The sequence below is a fragment of the Phyllobates terribilis genome, unplaced genomic scaffold, assembly GCF_046119375.1.
Source record: "Phyllobates terribilis strain yellow unplaced genomic scaffold, ASM4611937v1 Scaffold_12__6_contigs__length_324123572, whole genome shotgun sequence".
Lineage (NCBI taxonomy): Eukaryota > Metazoa > Chordata > Amphibia > Anura > Dendrobatidae > Phyllobates > Phyllobates terribilis.
Window position 1 is genome coordinate 74,131,594 of NW_027362772.1, and position 21,983 is coordinate 74,153,576.

The following is a 21,983-nucleotide window of genomic DNA, read 5'->3' on the forward strand; positions in this document are numbered from 1 at the left end:
GTAAAAAAAAGCGCATAAAACATGGTAAAAAAGCACATAAAACATGGTAAAAAAGCACATAAAACATGGGGAAAAAAAGCACATAAAACATGGTAAAAAAAAGCACATAAAACATGGTAAAAAAGCATATAAAACATGGTAAAAAAAGCGCATAAAACATGGTAAAAAAGCACATAAAACATGGTAAAAAGCACATAAAACATGGTAAAAAAGGCGCATAAAACATGGTAAAAAAGCACATAAAACATGGTAAAAAAGCACATAAAAGATGGTAAACATGGTAAAAAAGCACATAAAACATGGTAAAAAAGCACATAAAAGATGGTAAAAAAAGCGCATAAAACATGGTAAAAAAGCACATAAAACATAGCAAAAATAAGCACAAAACATGGTAAAAAAGCACATAAAACATGGTGAAAAAGCACATAAAACATGGCAAAAATAAGCACAGAAAACATGGTAAAAAAGCACATAAAACATAGTGAAAAAGGACATAAAACATGGCAAAAATAAGCACATAAAACATGGTGACAAAGCACATAAAACATGGGGAAAAAAGCACATAAAACATGGTAAAAAAGCATATAAAACATGGTAAAAAAGGCGCATAAAACATGGTAAAAAAGCACATAAAAGATGGTAAAAAAAAGCGCATAAAACATGGTAAAAAAGCACATAAAACATGGTAAAAAAGCACATAAAACATGGCAAAAATAAGTACAAAACATGGTAAAAAAGCACATAAAACATGGTGAAAAAGCACATAAAACATGGCAAAATAAGCACATAAAACATGGTGAAAAAGCACATAAAACATGGTAAAAAAAAGCACATAAAACATGGTAAAAAAGCACATAAAACATGGTAAAAAAGCATATAAAACATGGTAAAAAAAGCGCATAAAACATGATAAAAAAGCACATAAGATGGTAAAAAAGCACATAAAACATGGCAAAAATAAGCACAAAACATGGTAAAAAAGCACATAAAACATGGTGAAAAAACACATAAAACATGGCAAAATAAGCACATAAAACATGGTAAAAAAGGCGCATAAAACATGGTAAAAAAAAGCACATAAAACATGGTAAAAAAAAGCACATAAAACATGGTAAAATAAAGCACATAAAACATGATAAAAATGCAGCAAAAACAGTGTTTTTTTTCCTGCAAACATATCTTTAGGGTTATGTTCACACATTGTTTTTTGTAGCTTTTTGTTTCAAAGTGGTGGCGGGAAAAACACTGCGTTTTTGCACCATTTTTACCTTCGTTTCTTCCCCATTCATTAGAATGAGTGAAAAATTCTGCAAAAATTCAGAAAGAATTGACATTATACAGATTTCATAAAATGCCCAGCAGCTCAAAAAGCGTCAGGAGAACAAAACAAGTGCGTGCATGATATTTTTGAAATCTCATTCACTTTGCTGGTACTGTAAAAACGCATATCTTTAGTCAAGGAAAAAACGCTGCAGAACACAACGTGTGAACATACCCTAAAGGTTAATGACTTTCAGCTGACATTTCTGCACCGAAAATATGTCTCTTGGCAGAAAAGATGCAGGGTAAAATACATGAATTTTGTTTTGATGTGTTTTTTTTTCTCATTCATTTGAATGGGTGAAAAATGCAACAAAAATGCTGAAAAAAATTGACATTGGAACTACTTCAAATCTGCAAGGAAAAAATGAGCAACGTGTGCGTATGATTTCTGACATCTCATTCACTTTACTGGCACTGTAAAATGCAACGTGTGAACAAGCCCTTAGCACTTCCAAGTTTCTGGGGTACCACCACTGACATCCAGGTTACAGGAGCTGGTTACCCAAAAAAGGTGTTAATAAAATATTCTAATGTGTATGTACAAAATGTACAAAAAAAAATCTTTCATCTCTAAAAATAACCAAATTTTTGATTCTCGCCCATCACGCACTTTTCTCCTTCTTCTAGTTCTAGTGGTTCTACCAAAGAAGCCCCTACTGGTGGGACTGTGAATCACCGCATGAAGCGCAAACTGTATTCGGCAGTGCCGGGGCGCACCTTCGTGGTCACCAAACCTTACCAATCCCAGGGCGAAGGAGAAATCTCGCTCAGCAAAGGAGAAAAGGTCAAAGGTAAAAGTTTTGTGCTTTCTTTTATGGGATAACAACATCTTGAGCTTAGAGGAAGAACCAGACTACCTGGATTAGTGATGCCACCAATCATGTCATCCGGGGTGTAACTTTAAAGGGGTTTTAACCCCTTTACTTCTGAAGGCTGTTTCCACGTTAATGACCAGGCCAATTTGTACAATTCTGACCACTGTCACTTTATGAGGTAATTACTCGGGAACGCTTCAACGGATCCCCCTGATTCTGAGATTCTTTTTTCGTGACATATTGTACTTCAGGATAGTGGTAAAATTTCTTCGATATCACTTGCGTTTATTTGTGAAAAAAATCAAAAATTTTTAAAAAATTTAGAAAATTTTGCAATTTTTGAACTTTGAATTTTCATGTCTTTAAATCAGAGAGATATATCACACAAAATAGTTAATAAATAACATTTCCCACATGTCTACTTTACATCAGCACAATTTTGGAACCAACATTTATTTTTGTTAGGGAGCTATAAGGGTTAAAAGTTGACCAGCGATTTCTCATTTTTCCATCAAAATTTGCAAAACCATTTTTTTAGGGACCACATCACATTTGAAGTGACTTTGAGGGGTCTTTATGACAGAAAATACCCAAAAGTGACACCATTCTAAAAACTGCACCCCTCAAGGTGCTCAAAACCACATTCAAGAACTTTATTAACCCTTCAGGTGCTTCATGGGAATTTTTGGAATATGGAAGAAAACAGTGAACATTTAACTTTTTTTTCACAAAAATGTTACTTTAGACCCATTTTTTTTATTTTCGCAGGGGTAACAGGAAAAAATGGACCCCAAAATTTGTTGTGCAATTTCTCCTGAGCACGCAGATACCCCATATGTGAGGGAAAACCACTGTTTGGGCAGGTCTCTGATACAAGAGCAGAGGGGCTTTTGTACCTCTGCTCGATCGCTAAATGCTCCAATGGGGGGTTAAAAGGCCGGGAGCGGTACGGGCACCAATCCTGGCACTGAGTGCCGGGTGTCAGCTGTCAGAATGAGCTGACACCCTGCGGCGATCGCGCCCGCACACAGGCTGTGACGCTGAGACGTAATAATACGTACCTTGTCCATAAGGCCCAGGGCACATGGACATATTATTACGCACAATGTCAGAAAGGGGTTAAATCTGTGAAGGGAGCCATTCCTAATCAAGGTTGGTTGGATAGAGCTTGTAAAAACAAGCAATTTTGCAATTTACTGCTTATTAAAATTTGCAGCTGTTCTTAAGATATTAACACTTTTGTTTATAGATCATTGCCTTGGAGACCGACCACCGCTGCTAGACAGCAGAACACACTCAGTGCTTACATGTTCTTTTGCATTGAGCTTGTATGCGCTGTATGAAGCTGGCTAGAATCATTGGACTGTGCTGTTATTTCCTAGTCCTGGACATCTTCAGCACAGTGTTTACAAATTAGACAGGAGAGGTGGTCGGTCTCCTAGGCAACGAGCTGTAAACAAAAGAAAATAAAAATGTTAATATCTTAAGAACGGCTGCAAAGTTTAACAAACAGTAAATTGGAAAAGTGCTTGTTTTTACAAGCTCTATCCGACAAGATCATCTGTGAAGATGGGAAGAATGATTTAAGCTTCTCCTACATAAGGCTATGTGCACACATGTAGTGTGTCGGAAGGATGTAGTTTGTTGATGGGTGAAAAAATGCTGTTTTTGACATCTCATTCACTTTGCTGGTACTAAAAAATGCACAAAAAAAGGGCATAAAAAACACAGTGTGTGAACAAGCCCTAAGAAGGGGAACTTCAACATTGTTTTAAACTTTATGGAATAGAAAAACTGAATTAATGTCAACAATGAATTTGTTGCATAACTGATGCAAAATAAAGCAGCGGGGCCCCATTAATTATTATTACGAGATCAGTCTGTGTTCTGTTACCTGTCAGTTTTAGAACAGAATAAAAAGAGCAGAATACAGAACTTTTCCTTCTGTTCTAAAAACTGACAGATAACGGAACCTGGATGGACCCCATAATAATCCATGCAGCCCCTATGGTTCCGTTATACAACAGATCAGTTTTGGACAATAATGAAAAATGGTACAGACAAGCGGAATGTCAAAAGTCAAGTGTGAACACAGCTTTGCCATTACTCTGTTACATTTCCACTTCTGGATCCACAGTACAAAAAAATTCCACCTCCATTTGCCCATGTGCGTCAGGGTCTGCATCCTATTTGCTATGTAGACTAGCACAGCCGACGGTGCATTTCCATAATTCTGCCGTGAGAGAAGCAGAAACATATAGTAGAATGTTTTAAGAAGATCATTAGACAACATACAGTTATATGAAAAAGTTTGGGCACCCCTATTAATCTTAAGCTTAATGTTTTATAAAAATTGGTGTTTTTGCAACAGCTATTTCAGTTTGATATATGTAATAACTGTTGGACACAGTAATGTTTCTGCCTTGAAATGAGGTTTATTGTGCTAACAGAAAATGTGCAATCTGCATTCAAACAAAATTTGACAGGTACATAAGTATGGGCACCCTTATCATTTTCTTGTTTTAAATACTCCTACCTACTTTTTACTGACTTACTAAAGCACTTTTTTTGGTTTTGTAACCTCATTAAGCTTTGAACTTCAGAGCCAGGTGTATGCAATTATGAGAAAAGCTACTTAAAGTGGCCACTTGCAAGTTGTTCTCCTGTTTGAATCTCCTCTGAAGAGTGGCATCATGGGCTCCTCAAAACAACTGTCAAATGATCTGAAAACAAAGATTATTCAACATAGTTGTTCAGGGGAAGGATACAAAAAGCTGTCTCAGAGATTTAACCTGTCAGTTTCCACTGTGAGGAACATAGTAAGGAAATGGAAGAACACAGGGACAGTTCTTGTTAAGGCCAGAAGTGGCAGGCAAAGAAAAACATCAGAAAGGCAGAGAAGAAGAATGGTGAGATCAGTCAAGGACAATCCTCAGACCACCTCCAGAGAGCTGCAGCATCAACTTGCTGCAGATGGTGTCACTGTGCATCGGTCAACTATACAACGCACTTTGCACAAGGAGAAGCTGTATGGGAGAGTGATGCGAAAGAAGCTATTTCTGCAAGCACGCCACAAACAGAGTCGGCTGAGGTATGCAAAAGCACATTTGGAGAAGCCAATTTCTTTTTGGAAGAAGGTCCTGTGGACTGATGAAACCAAGATTGAGTTGTTTGGTCATACAAAAAGGGGTTATGCATGGCGGCAAAAAAACACAGCATTCCAAGAAAAACACTTGCTACCCACAGTAAAATTTAGTGGAGGTTCCATCATGCTTTGAGGCTGTGTGGCCAATGCCGGCACCGGGAATCTTGTTAAAGTTGAGGGACGCATGGATTCCACTAAGTATCAGCAGATTCTTGACAATAATGTTCAAGAATCAGTGACAAAGTTGAAGTTACACAGGGGATGGATCTTTCAGCAAGACAATGATCCAAAACACCGCTCCAAATCTACTCAGGCATTCATGCAGAGGAACAATTACAATGTTCTGGAATGGCCATCCCAGTCCCCAGACCTGAATATCATTGAACATCTGTGGGATCATTTGAAGAGGGCTGTCCATGCTCGGCGACCATCAAACTTAACTGAACTGGAATTGTTTTGTAAAGAGGAATGGTCAAAAATACCTTCATCCAGGATCCAGGAACTCATTAAAAGCTACAGGAAGCGACTAGAGGCTGTTATTTTTGCTAAAGGAGGATCTACTAAATATTAATGTCACTTTTCTGGTGAGGTGCCCATACTTATGCACCTGTCAAATTTTGTTTGAATGCAGATTACACATTTTCTGTTAGTACAATAAACCTCATTTCAAGGCAGAAACATTACTGTGTCCAACAGTTATTACATATATCAAACTGAAATAGCTGTTGCAAAAACACCAATTTTTATAAAACAATAAGCTTAAGATTAATAGGGGTGCCCAAACTTTTTCATATAACTGTATGTCAGATAATGTCTCAGGTGGAGTAACGTACAGCTTCTAAGCTGCTGCCAAATTACAAATCCCCAAATCATTCCAAATTGTCACTTTGTTTCTCTTATGTGCTAACGCTGCCACCTGGTGGCAACTAGATGAACAGTTTCCCATACTAAAGTTTTTTTTTACTGCAGTAGGATATAAATGAAGCACAACTGTTATAAGAGATCATTTACATTTTTCAGACTTGATATATATTTTTTACTAAATAAAATTGTATCATTGTGATCGTCTCTTTTCTTCTTTCATAATATGAAATAATTAATTATATTATGTTTATAATTATTATATTAATAATTATTAATATATTTGTATTATCATATTATTTGTGTTTATTATTTATTATTATTATTATTATTATTATTATTATTATGTTTGTAGTGCTACATTACTTCTACATTACTGGATTATTTACAATTATAATTTGCCTTGTTTTTTTACTATCAGCGGTGATGTGTTATCTTTTTTTACTATTTTTATATTCCTATATTACTAGATTAATATTTACTATTTGAATGAGTTTTTTTACTAATATTTTTGAATCATTTATTACTATTATTATTATTATTTTTATTATATTTCTAGTGCTACATTACTTCTACATTACTGGATTATTTACTATTATAATTTGCCTTGTTTTTTTTACTATCAGCGGTGATGTGTTTTCTTTTTTTACTATTTTTATATTCCTATATTACTAGATTAATATTTACTATTTGAATTAGTTTTTAACTAATATTATTGCATATTTTATTATTATTATTATTATTATTATTATTATTATTATTACTGTATATTCCTAGTGCCACATTACTGAATTATTTACTATTATAATTTGTCTTGTTTTTTACTATAATTGGGGATGTGTTTTATTTTTTTGCTAATATATATTGCTATTTGATTTGATTAATATTTACTATTATAATTATTTTTTTAGTAATATTATTGAATCATATTATTATAATATTGCTATATCAGATTATGTAGTATTTTAATTAGTATTTCTACTATTATTGATAATGTGTTTCTTTTTTACTATCACTATATTGTTATAATATTAGATTAATATTTACTCTTACTTTTAGTTTTTTATTACTATTATTGGTGACTTTTGTTTACTCTTATTTTATTGATATTTACTATTATAATTAGGTTTTTTTTACTATAATTGTTAGATTATTATTTACTATTCGTATTGTCACTGTTAATGTTTTTATTATTGTTGTTATTATTATTCCAATAACAACACTGATAATACTACTAATAATAACTATTAATATTATTATTAGTGTTGTTGTTATTGTAATAATAATATTTACAAACATTATTATTATTATGTTTTTACTATTCGCATATTATTGTAAAATATTTATTTTATACATAGTGTTATGACTAATACTTTAGATCTGCCCCATCTGATATCCATGCGTCGGTCACTTTCCCAGTGATCCCCTCCCTGCCATAATTTAATCTTTCGCTGAGTCTTGTCCAATTACTATTTGTTTTCCATTCTCATTTCTATCTTTTCTATATTTTTTTTTCCTTTTATTCATTTTTTTTTCAATGGATGAGAACCTCAGGACTGCAGTGTCCAATCTAACCCTCACTAACTACAACCGGCACAGTCCACCTCCATTGTCAAAATTCTGGAATATTTTGGTGGAATTATTGGCGACCTGAAAAATAAGGATAGAATATGGCTTGTTACATCAAAACTCAAACCCACGAATATTAGTGAAGTGGAGGCCACTGTCCATGAATATTGGGCAAACATGTATCAGGTTATAACAGCCAAAGAGGCTCTACTAAGCGCTAAAGACGCTGGTTCATGTGTTGTATTTTTGTAGCGTTTTTTTTCTGCACCAAAAACCAGAGTGGCGGAAGCAAAAATTTGCTGGTATTGGAAAATGTTACATTTTTTCCAAGGCAAAAATTGGTGTAAAAAATGCAACGTGTGAACAAGCCAAAATGGTTTAGATTGTAGAACCTGCAGGATCAGACTCCACTTTCCATGTTGGTTGCCACTTACTATATATTTTTTCGTTATTTTTGAGCATACATTTTACATTTATTTATTATGCATTTGGGTATTTCTCAGTTCTGAGCGTGGGAGAAGGAGGATTCTGGGAAGGAAACGCCAGAGGTCGCACAGGCTGGTTCCCTTCAGACTGCGTGGAGGAAATCCCTACCAAACCCCAGGAAGGAAAACAAGGTACTTTAGTGACAAGATGTTCTCCTCAGGATGATTTTCAGAAAAACACCTACATTTTTCTTTTTTACTGTATTTTTATATTTTATTTATAATGAACCTAAAAAAAACCTCAACCAAATATATGAGAAGTCCCCAGTTTTATAGAGTAATGGGGAGTCACAGTGGTGAAGAGCAAAAAGCAGAGGTCGAAATGGAAAGTGAATTTAAAATTTATGGACAGACAGGTTGCGTGGAACCACAATGCTTGCCATTCAATTTCTGACTGTCATTTAAGTGTAGCAGTTGGGTCAGACGACCCTTCTAGAGCCTATTGACCCTCCTCTAAACTCTTGATCTATTGCCGATGAGTGGCCAAGTTTCAGATTTTTTTCCTGTGGGAGTATCTCTTTCAGTAATATAGGCTGGATGTGAGCACTGTGTGTCTCTCCCAGGAATATAGTCCGAATGTGAAGTCTGCGTGTCTCTCCCTGGAATATAGGCTGAATGTGAGGTCTGTGTGTCTCTCCCAGTAATATAGGCTGGATGTGAGGTCTGCGGGTCTTTACCAGTAATATAGGCTGGATGTAAGGATTGTATGTCTCTCCCAGGAATATAAGCTGGATGTGAGGTCTGTCCGTCTCTACCTGGAATATAAGCTGGATGTGAGGTCTTCCTGTCTCTCCCTGTAATATAAACTGGATGTGAGCTTTGTGTGTCTCTACCAGTAATATAGGCTGGATCTGAGATCTGTGTGTCTCTCCCAGAAATATAGGCTGGATTTGAGGTCTTTGTGTCTCTCCCAGTAATATAGGCTGGCTGTGAGACCTTTGTGTCTCTCCCAGTAATATAGTCCGGATGTGAAGTCTGCCTGTCTCTCCCAGTAATATAGACTGGATGTAAGGTTTGTGTGTTTCTCCCAGAAATATAGGCTGGATTTGAGGTCTTTGTGTCTCTCCCAGTAATATAGGCTGGCTGTGAGACCTGTGTGTCTCTCCCAGTAATATAGTCCGGATGTGAAGTCTGTGTGTATCTCCCAGTAATATAGGCTGGATGAGAGGTATGTGAATTTCTCCCAGAAATATAAGCTTAATGTGAGGTCTGTGTGTTTCTCCTGGAAATATAGGCTGGATTTGAGGTCTGTGTGTCTCTCCCAGTAATATAGGCTGGCTGTGAGATCTGTGTGTCTCACCCAGTAATATAGGCTGTCTGTGAGATCTGCCTGTCTCTCCCAGTAATATAGGCTGAATGTGAGCTCTGTGTGTCTCTACCAGTAATATAGGCTGGATCTGAGATGTGTGTACAGTACAGACCAAAAGTTTGGACACACCTCATTTCAATTTTTCTGTATTTTCATGACTATGAAAATTGTACATTCACACTGAAGGCATCAAAACTGTGAATTAACACGTGGAATTATATACTTAACAAAAAAGTGTGAAACAACTGAAAATATGTCTTATATTCTAGGTTCTTCAAAGTAGCCACCTTTTGCTTTGATGACTGCTTTGAACACTCTTGGCATTTTCTTGATGAGCTTCAAGAGGTAGTCACCGGAAATGGGTTTCTCTTCACATGTGTGCCCTGTCAGGTTTAATAAGTAGTATTTCTTGCCTTATAAATGGTGTTGGGACCATCAGTTGTGTTGTGCAGAAGTCTGGTGGATACACAGCTTATAGTCTTACTGAATAGACTGTTAGAATTAGAGATGAGCGTTGTTCTACTCGAACTGTTCGCCAATCTCAAATTCGAGCTGTTTTGGGCGGTGTTCGAGCCGGTCGGCGAACACGAACAATTTGAGAAAAATTCGGCTGTTCGAGGTTATGTTCGATAACTGTTCGTGCACCAAAATCATAACTGGATTTTTTCTCAGTAATGATGAAAATTAATGTTAATACGCAGTTTGAGTGTACAGCGGGGCGGGGGGAGGGGCAGGGGATGGATCTCTGCAGGAACAATGAAGATCTCCATTTTTTTTTCTCTTTCCCGCATTTGCAGTGGGGAGGTGCAATCTGTCAGCCTATCAGCAGCGCACACACGGAGCGAAGTGCTTTTTTTCACACAAGCAAGGGCATGTGTGATTGGCAGTGTATGTCACATGTCCTTGCCCTATAAGACCAAGCCATTTTCCCCGTCGCCACCATTTTCTCACTGCTGCAGCTGCGTGTTAGACGGCACCGCTGTTGCTGTGTGCGCTATACCTTGTTAATTTCAAGCCAATTTTCGCACAAATATACAGATAGCTTGGGAGTAGGGAATAGTTGTGATTGCAGTCCTTTTAAGGACTAGGTTACAGCATTTCCTACGACTTTTATCAGGGAGGTCTGTGCTCTTAAATAGATAGATTGTGGGAGTAAAGACTAATTGTAATTGGAGTCCTTTTCAGGACTAGGTTACATCAGTTCCTATCAGTTTTTGCCAGGCAGGTCTGTGCCAGTGCTGTGCAAGTTTTTTTCACAGCATTTGGCTGAATCTAGCAAAGCTAATCCTTTTTGGCCTATTGCAGAGTGTGTTAGTCAGTGGAGTAGCCTATCTGTGTTGCAAGATATACCACCTGTGTATAGAATACCAATTTTTTTACTGCACCTAGTGAAGTAAAATCTTTTGGGCATAGCATCATTCTATTAGTCCATCCATACTGACCTCCATCAGGTTGCAAACTGAATATAATTTTTTTCTGCATCTAGCTCTGAAAAAATATTTGGGCTTCTAGCAGTGTGTGGGACTTGTTCTATTAGTCCATCTATACTGACCTCCATCAGGTTGCAAATTAAAAATAGTTTTTTTCTGCATCTAGCTCTGAAAAAATATTTGGGCTTCTAGCGGTGTGTGGGACTTGGTCTATTAGTCCATCTATACTGACCTCCATCAGGTTGCAAATTAAAAATAATTTTTTTCTGCATCTAGCTCTGAAAAAATATTTGGGCTTCTAGCGGTGTGTGGGACTTGGTCTATTAGTCCATCTATACTGACCTCCATCAGGTTGCAAATTAAAAATAATTTTTTTCTGCATCTAGCTCTGAAAAAATATTTGGGCTTCTAGCAGTGTGTGGGACTTGGTCTATTAGTCCATCTATACTGACCTCCATCAGGTTGCAAATTAAAAATAATTTTTTTCTTCATTTAGCTCTGAAAAAATATTTGGGCTTCTAGCAGTGTGTGGGACTTGTTCTATTAGACCTTCTATACTGACCTCCAGCAGGTTGCAAATTGAATATAATTTTTTTCTGCATCTAGCTCTGAAAAAATAGTTGGGCTTCTAGCGGTGTGTGGGACTTGGTCTATTAGTCCATCTATACTGACCTCCATCAGGTTGCAAATAAAAAATAATTTGTTTCTGCATCTATCTCTGAAAAAATATTTGGGCTTCTAGCAGTGTGTGCGACTTGTTCTATTAGTCCATCTATACTGACCTCCATCAGGTTGCAAATTGAATATAATTTTTTTCTGCATCTAGCTCTGAAAAAATATTTGGGCTTCTAGCAGTGTGTGGGACTTGGTCTATTAGTCCATCTATACTGACCTCCATCAGGTTGCAAATTAAAAATAATTTTTTTCTGCATCTAGCTCTGAAAAAATATTTGGGCTTCTAGCGGTGTGTGGGACTTGGTCTATTAGTCCATCTATACTGACCTCCATCAGGTTGCAAATTAAAAATAATTTTTTTCTGCATCTAACCCAGCCAATAGTTTTGGCCTAATACCACAGTTTGGCCACTCAGCTCTGCTCGGTTACCATCCATTGTTTTTTTGTGCAAACAACTCCAGAGTTGTGAATTAGTTAACCACCAAAATGAGTGGAAAAAGGCCTGCTGCTGGTGGAAAGGGGAATAGGCGTGTTGGGAAGGGGAAAAAAGGTTGTGTCCGTGGGGTAGGTGCAGAAGAAAGACCATCTTCCAGCCAAACTAAAATGTCTACTTCTTTTAGCGGACAATGTGATAAGATCCCTTTCTTACGGCCACGCCAATCGCTACAAATTCCAGATGAGGCACAAAAACAGCAGGTGCTTCAACGGATATCAAGTGCTCCTTTAAGTGGGCTCTCCTCCACATCAACTTCAACATCACAAATACTCCAGTCCTCAAAGGTGTCACCCAAATCGCACTTGCTTCCTCACAGCTCCCAAATCTCCAGCTGCCCGTCTGAGTATGAGGTAGAACAGATGGTTGAGTCTGCAGAGCTGTTTACTCATACTATAGCCTGGGAATCAGAGGTCGACTCCAGCGCTTCTGTGAATCCAGACGAGGAAATGATCTGCACTGATGCCCAGAATCTTTATGAGTCGGATCCAGGACCAGACGCAGAAGGTTCTGACCATAATGTAGACCCTCATTCCCAAACTGTAACTCCTGTTGGTGGAGACAATGAGGAAGACGATGATAAGACTCAAATACCTGATTGGAGCGACAACTTTAGTTTTTTGTCAGGGCAGGAACAGGTTGGCTCTGAGGACGACGGGTGTGATAACGCACAGGGTGATGATGATGAGGTCGGAGATCCCACTTACTGTCAACCCACAGTCAGCCAAGAGATGAGGTCAGCAGAGGAGGTGGAGGAAGATGCTAGTGACGACGAGGTCAGGTTGCGCCTTCCTGGACAGAGACGTAGTACTGGAAGCACGTCAACAACTGCATCCTCAAACACAACTCTGCCTCTCACCACAAGTCGTGGTGGCTCTTCAGGTCGCATGGGTGCTAAGCCTTGCATAGCCTGGGCATTTTTTCAGATCGATAAAGATGACCCAACTCGTGTTATCTGTAACATTTGTCAGCAAAAGCTAAGTAGAGGCAAAAAAATACATAGTTTGAGTACTTCATGCATGAACCGGCACATGGACATGAAGCATAAGTTGCAGTGGGAAGCTCAGTGTGCTACAATGCGGTCTAGCCGGCCGGGCCAACCACCGTCTGCCATATCTTGTGCATCCGCGGCCTCTTCATCCTCTGTGACTGGGGGGACAGCAGTCACACCTGTTTTGGGGCGCAGACCTGCCACCTCTTTACCCGCAACAGCCAGCGTGATTGGCAGGTCATCATTTTCTTTGGAGGTGGTAACACCAGCTGGTCTTGAGCGCTGTCCGACATCGATAGCACCACCTTTGGATCAAGGCAACCTAACATGTCCGCCTGCATCTTCCTCACAGACCGGCAGTTTGCCGGGGACACCCTTATCAACCCCGTCTAAGCACAATAGCCAGCCCTCGGTCCCTCAGATGTGGACAAGTAAAAGACCATTTCCTCCTAGCCATGAGAAAGCTAAGAGGTTGAATTTCACCATCTGCAAGCTCTTGGCTACAGAAATGCTGCCTTTCCGCCTGGTGGACACAGAGGATTTTCGAGACCTTATGTCCGTCGCAGTGCCCCAGTACCAGATGCCCAGTCGGCACTACTTCTCAAAGAAAGGTGTGCCTGCGCTCCACCAGCATGTCGCACACAACATCACCGCTTCTTTGAGAAACTCTGTGTGTGACAGGGTGCATTTCACCACAGACACTTGGACGAGTAGGCATGGACAGGGGCGTTACATGTCGCTGACTGGGCACTGGGTAACTATGGTGACAGCAGGACAAGGGGCTGCTGTCCAAGTCTTGCCGTCCCCACGAGTTGTGCGTCAATCCTCTTTATGTCATTTTTCCTCCACTGCTTCTGCCTCCTCAACCTCCTCTCGGTCTTCCACCTGCACCCAAAGCCTGTCTGGTCATGCCACAAGCTTTCTAACTGCGCAGAAGGGATCCTGCACACCTCCTTACTATGCTGGCAGTAGGGCTCAACGTCATCAGGCGGTTTTTACATTGAAATGTCCGGGAAATGTGAGTCACACAGCTGAGGAGTTGTGGTCAGCTCTGGAGAACCAATTTCATGAATGGTTGTCTCCACTGGACCTGAAACCAGGGAAGGCCGTGTGCGACAATGCTGCAAACCTGGGTGCGGCCCTTCGCCGGGGAAATGTCACACACGTGCCTTGTATGGCTCACGTGTTGAACCTGGTTGTCCAGCAATTTTTAGCCCACTATCCCAGACTAGATGGCCTTCTGCAGAGGGCACGGTCGCTGTGTGCTCACTTCCGCCGTTCGCATCCCGCAGCTCAGCGACTTACATCTCTACAGAAGTCGTTGGGCCTGCCACTTCACCGGCTAAAATGCGATGTGCCTACCCGGTGGAATTCAACTCTGCACATGTTGCAGCGACTGTGGCAGCACCGACAAGCCCTGGTGCAATACGTTCTGACGTATAGCCTGGGTCAACGAGATTCAGAGGTGGGGCAAATCACGCTGGAGGAGTGGTCTCAGATCAGGGACCTATGCACCCTTCTGCACAGTTTTGAAATGGCGACGAAGATGTTTAGTGCTGACGATGCCATTATCAGCATGACTATTCCGGTGATTTACATGCTGGAGCACATGTTAAACAGAATTCGGAGTCAGGTGGTGGCACAAGAGGAGGTGGAGGAAGTAGAGGAGGAGGAGTTGTATGCGGAAGGGCTAACATCTGCAAGGTCCAGACGGTCGGCAGCACCAAGGCGGCAGGCATGTGAGGGTGGGGGAGATGGTTTTACCAGGGCGCATGGTAGCAGCCAAACTAGTGAGGAAGGTGCAGGAGCCCAGGAAGAAGTGGAGGACGAACTGATGGAAGACTCATCAGATGAGGGAGACCTTGATCACATTTCTGTTGTGCGAGGTTGGGGGGAGAGGACAGAGGAAGGAAGCATGATTGTTACCTCGCCACCAACACAACAGGGACTTGGTGCTCCTGGATGCGCAACACACATGAGTGCCTTCTTGCTGCACTACCTGCAACATGACCCTCGAATTGTGAGAATTAGAAATAATCCTGACTACTGGGTTGCCACACTGTTAGATCCCCGGTACAAAAGTAAATTTGCAGAAATTATTCCTGCCATAGAAAGGGATGCACGCATGCAGGAGTATCAGCAGAGACTGTTGCAGAATCTTACATGTGCTTTTCCACAAAATACCAGTGGTGCACGTAGTGAATCTCACAGTTCCAACTTGCCAACCGTGGGACCGTCAAGTGTTCAGCACTCAAACCGTAACAGAACCACAGTATCTGCTGGTAACATCAATTTTGCGGAATCATTTCACCACTTTTTTAGCCCATCCTTTGCAAGGCCACAGGAGACAAGAAGTCTGACACATAGTCAACGCCTAGAGACGATGGTACAGGAGTATCTCCAAGTAAACATTGAAGCCACGACTGTGTCACTGGACCCTTGCTCTTTTTGGGCTTCCAATCTGGATAAATGGCCGGAGCTAGCCACTTACGCCTTGGAGATCTTGTCATGCCCCGCAGCCAGCGTTCTGTCTGAACGTGTGTTCAGCGCTGCTGGTGGTGTGCTGACAGATAAGCGCACGCGGCTCTCCACTGATAATGTAGACAGACTCACGTTCATAAAGATGAACAAATCATGGATCCGAAACGACTTTTCTACCGCTGTGTCATCCTGGGGAGAGTAAAAGCTTGATGATTGGTTAAAATCACCCTACCAACCGTTTTAAGCTTTCAAATTACTAATCATGTTTATCTGTATCTTGACTGGAAAATAATTTGGGCTTTGTAGCAGTGTGCAGCACTGATCCTATTAGGCCATCTATACTAAAGCTTCACCAGATTTAAAATTAAAAATAATTTTTAGCTGCATCTAGCCCGGAAAATAATTTTGGGGCTCCGAGATGCGCAAGGCACATAAGTGCCTTCTTGCTGCACTACCTGCAGCATGACCCTCATATTGTCAGAATTCGAAGTAATCATGACTACTGGGTTGCCACACTCTTAGATCCCCCAAACTTTTCGATCAACCTTTTCATTTTAATAAAGACCAAAAAAATGGTCATTTTTGAAATTATAAGCATTAGCAGGTTGTTAGAAACTGAAATCAAACAGTTTTCAACTCAAAACTTTATTCTAGGTGATGTTACATTTTCACATAGGACCCCTTGTTCGAAAGGAGCTTCTGAACTCTCTCGTCCATTGAATTTGTCAGGTTTTGGATGGTTTCTGCTTCAATTGTTTTGCATGAGGACAGAATACCCTCCCAGAGCTGTTGCTTAGATGTGAACTGCCTCCCGCCATCATAGACACTCCTTTTAATGATGCTCCAAAGGTTCTGAATGGGGTAGAGGTCAGGGGAGCATGGGGGTCACACCATAAGTTTGTCCCCTTTTATGCCCATATCAGCCAGAGATGCAGATGTTTTATGTGCAGCATGAGATGGTGCATTATCATGCAGAAAAATGATCTTGCTGTGAAATACACGGTTCTTCTTCTTGAACCATGGCAGGAAGTGCTGTTTGAGAAAATCCACATACATTATGGAGTTCATCTTTAGCGCCTTCAGGGATCCTAAAGGGGCCGACAATCTCTCTCCCCATGATTCCAGCCCAAAACATTACTCCACCTCCTCCTTGTTGGCGCTGTAGCCGTGTTTGCGTGGGGTGTCCATCAACCAGCCATCCTCCACTCCATCCATCTGGACCATCGAGCGCTGCACGGCACTCATCCGTGAACAAAACAGTTTTGAAATCAGTCTTCATGTAATGTTTGGCCCACTGGAGCCGTTTCTGCTTGTGTGAAGTGGATAGAGGAGGTCGACAGGATGGCGCATGCACAGCTGCAAACCTCTGAAGGACCCTGCATCTTGTTGTTCGGGGGACGTTGGAGGCACAAGCAGCTTCAAAAACTTGTCTGCTGCTATGACAAGGCTTTTTTGCCGCTGCTCTTTCAACCTGACGTAATTGCCTGTAGGAAAGAGTCCTCAATTTGCCCTTATAAGCACGCACACGTGTGTACTGTGAATCAGCTACATACTTCTTGATTGCCAAGACACTTCATCCTGATCATCGCACAATGTTGATTGTAGTCATGCCTTGACCTAAACACTCCACAATTTGTTGCTTCTCAGCAGCCGACACATCCTTTTTCTTTCCCATTTTGGCAGAAAATGTAGGCTGCTTAATAATGTGAGAGAGCCTTCTTAAGTAGTCTTGCCTTTCATTGGACACACCTACCAAACTAATTAGCACAGGTGTCTGCAATTGCTTACAGTGATATAAAGAGCCCTGACACACATCACCATCAATGAGTTTAACTGACAAACAAACAAATTCTTCCCTTATCACTCCTAAACACTTTTTGTATAATAATTTGGAACGCAGTGTACATGTGCTTTTCCACAAAACACCAGTGGTTCACGTAGTGAATCTTACAGTTCTAACTTGCCAACCGTGGTCTGTATGGAGTTGTTCAATAAAGGGACCAAAATTAAGATAACATAGATGGGAGAGGTCTCTATGAATAGGAATTCCTAAGTATTTGATACCCTGTGAGGGCCAGGCAAAGGGAAAGTTGGACTGGATGGAATCCTATATGGATTTGGGGAGGGAGACATCGAGGGCCTCAGACTTCGCTGCATTGATTTTAAAATTTTACCATGTAACAAAGTGATCTATTTCAGCCATAACAGCATGGATGGATATATGTGATTGAGTGATATATACTAGGACATCATCAGCAAATAGAGAGCACTTGTACTCGGTGCCTCCCACCTCAATCCACCTAATATTGGGGTTATGGCGAATTGATGAGAGCAGGTGCTCCGTCACTAGGATGTATAAGAGAGGGGACAGAGGACATCACTGCCTTGTCCCATTGGTGATTGTGAAAGGTGATGAAAATGTTCTGACGCACCCCCTGGGCCTTGGGACACCCAGAGCTGGACCCTTTTTGGTGGATGCTGGTGGTTGTAGTCTTCGTGGCGGCGACCCAGTTCCGTGGCTCAGGGCGGTCAAACCAGTGGCGGAACTATTTATGTGGTTTTCATGTTTAAATGTCCGACTACGCCACCCGTGGATTGCGGTCAGAGTGAACCGCCGCTACAGGGCAGACCACTGAGGCTGGTGTTGTGGGTGCAGCAGAGCGTAGCATAACTCCCCACGGGAGGAGTATAGCCTCAGGGCAGTGTATGCGGAGGATGGGGGTGATGGTGCAGGGCAGCAGCAGTAACGACACGGAGTCAGTGATGCAGTTCAGGGCCTTTACTCACAGTTCTTATTATCCAGACCACGTCTGCAGGTAACGGCTGCCCACGTCGTACTGTGCTCACCAGGTGAGGGGCTCAGACAACTCCCAGATAACTTTGGAGCACTTCACAGGACCCCCTTTGTGTGTCCTTTGTCTGGCCTTTCTTACCAACACTTCTGTCCGGCTGCCTCGGGCCTCCTCTTGGTAAACTTGGCGCCAGTTTCCCTGACCCTATGTGGTGCCTTCCTAGCGGGTGTAGCGAGGGGCTGCGCCACATAAAATGTCAGAGCCTCCGGTTTCTAGCTGAGGGTCGTTTCCTGCCTCCACTAGTTCGGGGACCGGTCTCCCCCTTTGGCCTGACCCCTCCACGCAGGTGGATTCGGGCGTGCGGTGGCGACTCGCCCGTCCGCACCCCTGGGATCCCTTCATTCCTCGTTCCTGGAGCCTTCTCCGCTCCTCTTCCTTCCTTCTCCCTCTTCCAGGCCTGGGCCTCTGTTACTAGGCCCGCCTCCGGAGCAGAGCTCATGCAGAGCCCCTGCTCCCTGCCACTTCTGCTCAGACTTCTCTGCACTGAACTAAGATGGTGCCCACCTTTTATACTCCCTTCTCAATGCACCCAGGAACTGCTTCCTCCCTGCTCCTGCACTACAGGGTTCCCCTTCCTCAGTGTTCCCTCCCCCCACTCCAGCCAGGGACAGGGACTGTCGTGCCCATCTCAGGGGCATATTGGTCGCCCTGCCCCACGGCAATGTGGTGTAATGCATGCAGGTGTCGGGTCCTGATCCACACTCCATCCTTACCTGAGAGTGAGATATCACACCTCTGGGTGAGGTGCAATACGTCTTTAGCAACCGAGCCCTCAGGGTGCTACAGTTCCATTTATCTTCAGCCTAGGTGACGTATTGCGATACAGGGCCGTGATTTTGGCTATAAAAGGGTCCCCTAGACCCCTACCCCAAGCTTTTTAAGAGAATCATATATGGCGTGCCAGGAGACTCTATGGAATGCTTTCTCAGCATCCAACGAGAGTATCTAATTACAAATTTTTAACTGCATCTAGCCCAGGAAATACTTTGTGCCTAGTAGCAGTGTCTGCTAGTAAGCGGATTATCCCGGCTGTTAAGCAAGCTGCACCACCTGTAGTTTAGACACTTAATTTTTTCAAAGGAAATGCTTCGGGACCATGGGATACTTAGTGAAGAGCATCAGGAGGCACCCCAAGGCACAGGGGCTGGGACTGGCAGTAGGATGCCTTGCGGTGGACAGCCGAGCTCGATCCTTATAAAAGCTTTTTAACTGCAGCAGCTTTAGTGGACGCTACTGGAGCTGGAATTACCGCGGCTGCTGGCATGAGACTTGCCCTCCAATAGATCCTTGTAAATGGATTTAAAGTGTATTCATTCAAATTAGAGAGACAATTTAAATTAAAAAGCTTAGAGCTGCCTCCACCACAGGGGGGCTCGCTCGACCCACCAGAGGACAGGCACCAGTATTGGGAGAGGGGGGCTGGCCGTCAGGGTTCACCGCGGCTCTGGCACAAACCCGGCGACACGGAGGTGGCACGGGCAGGAGCGGACTGGCCGTGTCGGCTTCTCACTTTTTGGATTTTAGAAGGGCATGACATGCCTATATCTGTGTCTCCCCCTCCTTTTACTCCTCCACCTCTTTTATTTTCGCATGACTATATGTACTTGTCACTTTTCCATGTGTTAGTTATGTCTTCTGAGCAGTTTGTCAGCTTTTGGACACCTTTGAAGGTGTTTTCTATGTGTTTCTATGTGTTTTTGTTTGCCTGCCATTGGTTTTAACGGTGTTCGAAGGTGTTCGACGAACAGTTCGACGAACAGTTCGGCGAACACACGGGTGTTCGACGAACCGAACCGAACTCGAACACTACGGGGGTGGCTCAACACTAGTTAGAATTTGTATTATGGCAAGAAAAAAGCAGCTAAGTAAAGAAAAATGAGTGGCCATCATTACTATAAGAAATGAAGGTCAGTCAGTCTGAAAAATTGGAAAACTTTGAAAATGTCCCCAAGTGCAGTTGCAAAAACCATCAAGCGCTACAAAGAAACTGGCTCACATGAGGACCGCCCCAGGAAAGGAAGACCAAGAGTCACCTCTGCTTCTGAGGATAAGTTTATCCGAGTCACCAGCCTCAGAAATCGCAGGGTAACAGCAGCTCAGATTAGAGACCAGGTCAATGCCACACAGAGTTCTAGCAGCAGACACATCTCTTCAACAACTGTTAAGAGGAGACTTTGTGCAGCAGGCTTTCATGGTAAAATAGCTGCTAGGAAACCACAGCTAATGACAGGCAACAAGCAGAAGAGACTTGTTTGGGCTAAAGAACATAAGGAATGGACATTAGATCAGTGGAAATCTGTGCTTTGGTCTGATGAGTCCAAATTTGAGATCTTTGGTTCCAACCACCGTGTCTTTGTGCGATGCAGAAAAGGTGAACGGATGGACTCTACATGCCTGGTTCCCACCGTGAAGCATGGAGGAGGAGGTGAGATGGTGTGGGGGTGCTTTGCTGGTGACACTGTTGGAGATTTATTCAAAATTGAAGGCATATTGAACCAGCATGGCTACCACAGCATCTTGCAGCGGCATGCTATTCCATCCGGTTTGCGTTTAGTTGGACCATCGTTTGGATCTGAGATCTGTGAATATCTCCCAGTAATATAGGCTGGATTTGAGGTCTTTGTGTCGCTCCCAGTAATATAGGCTGGCTGTGAGATCTGTGTGTCTCTCCCAGTAATATAGGCTGGATGTGAGATCTGTGTGTCTCTCCCAGTAATATAGGCTGGCTGTGAGATCTGTGTGTCTCTCCCAGTAATATAGGCTGGCTGTGAGATCTGTGTGTCTCTCCCAGTAATATAGTTTGGATGTGAAGTATGTGTGTTTCTCCCAGTAACATAGGCTGGATGTGAGGTATGTGAATTTCTTCCAGAAATGTAAGCTGGATGTGAGGTCTGTGTGTCTCTCCCTGTAATATATGCTAAATGTGAGCTCTGTGTGTCTCTCCCTCTAATATAGGCTGAATGTGAGGTATGTGAGTTTCTTCCAGAAATGTAGGCTGTATGTGAGGTCTGTGTGTCTTTCCCTGTAATATAGGCTGGATGTGAGATCTGTGTGTCTCTCCCAGTAATATAGGCTGGATGTGAGGACTGTGTGTCTGTCCCTGTAAAATAGGCTGGATGTGGACTGTGTGTCTCTCCCAGTAACATAGGCTGGATGTGAGATCTGTGTGTTTCTCCCAATAATATAGGCTGGACGTGAGGTCTGTGTGTTCCTCCCAATGATATAGCCTGGATGTGAGGTCTGCGTGTCTCTCTCAGTAATATAGGCTGACTGTAAGGTTTGTGTGTCTCTCCCAGTAATATAGGCTGGATGTGAGCTCTGTGTGTCCCTCCCTGTAATATAGGCTGGATGTTTGCTCTGTGTGTCTCTCCCTGAAATATAGGCTAGATGTGAGGTCTGTGTGTCTCTCCCTGTAATATAGGCTGAATGTGAGCTCTGTGTTTCTCCCAAAATATAGGCTTGATGTGAGGTATGTGATTTTCTCCCAGAAATATAGGCTGTACGTGAGGTCTGTGTGTCTCTCCCAGTAATATAGGCTGGATGTGAGGTTTGTG

The 21,983-nt window shown here is 42.1% G+C and overlaps 1 protein-coding gene across 1 annotated transcript in view; it reads left to right on the forward strand.

Moving 5' to 3' along the window:
• The window catches only part of SHANK1 (SH3 and multiple ankyrin repeat domains 1), a 619,704-nt gene that overhangs the window by 389,380 nt on the left and 208,341 nt on the right, over positions 1–21,983 (forward strand). Inside the window, exons 12-13 of the mRNA XM_073655995.1 lie at positions 1,951–2,114; positions 8,217–8,330. Coding sequence (XP_073512096.1) covers positions 1,951–2,114; positions 8,217–8,330 — 278 coding nt within the window. The remainder of the gene's footprint in view (positions 1–1,950; positions 2,115–8,216; positions 8,331–21,983) is intronic.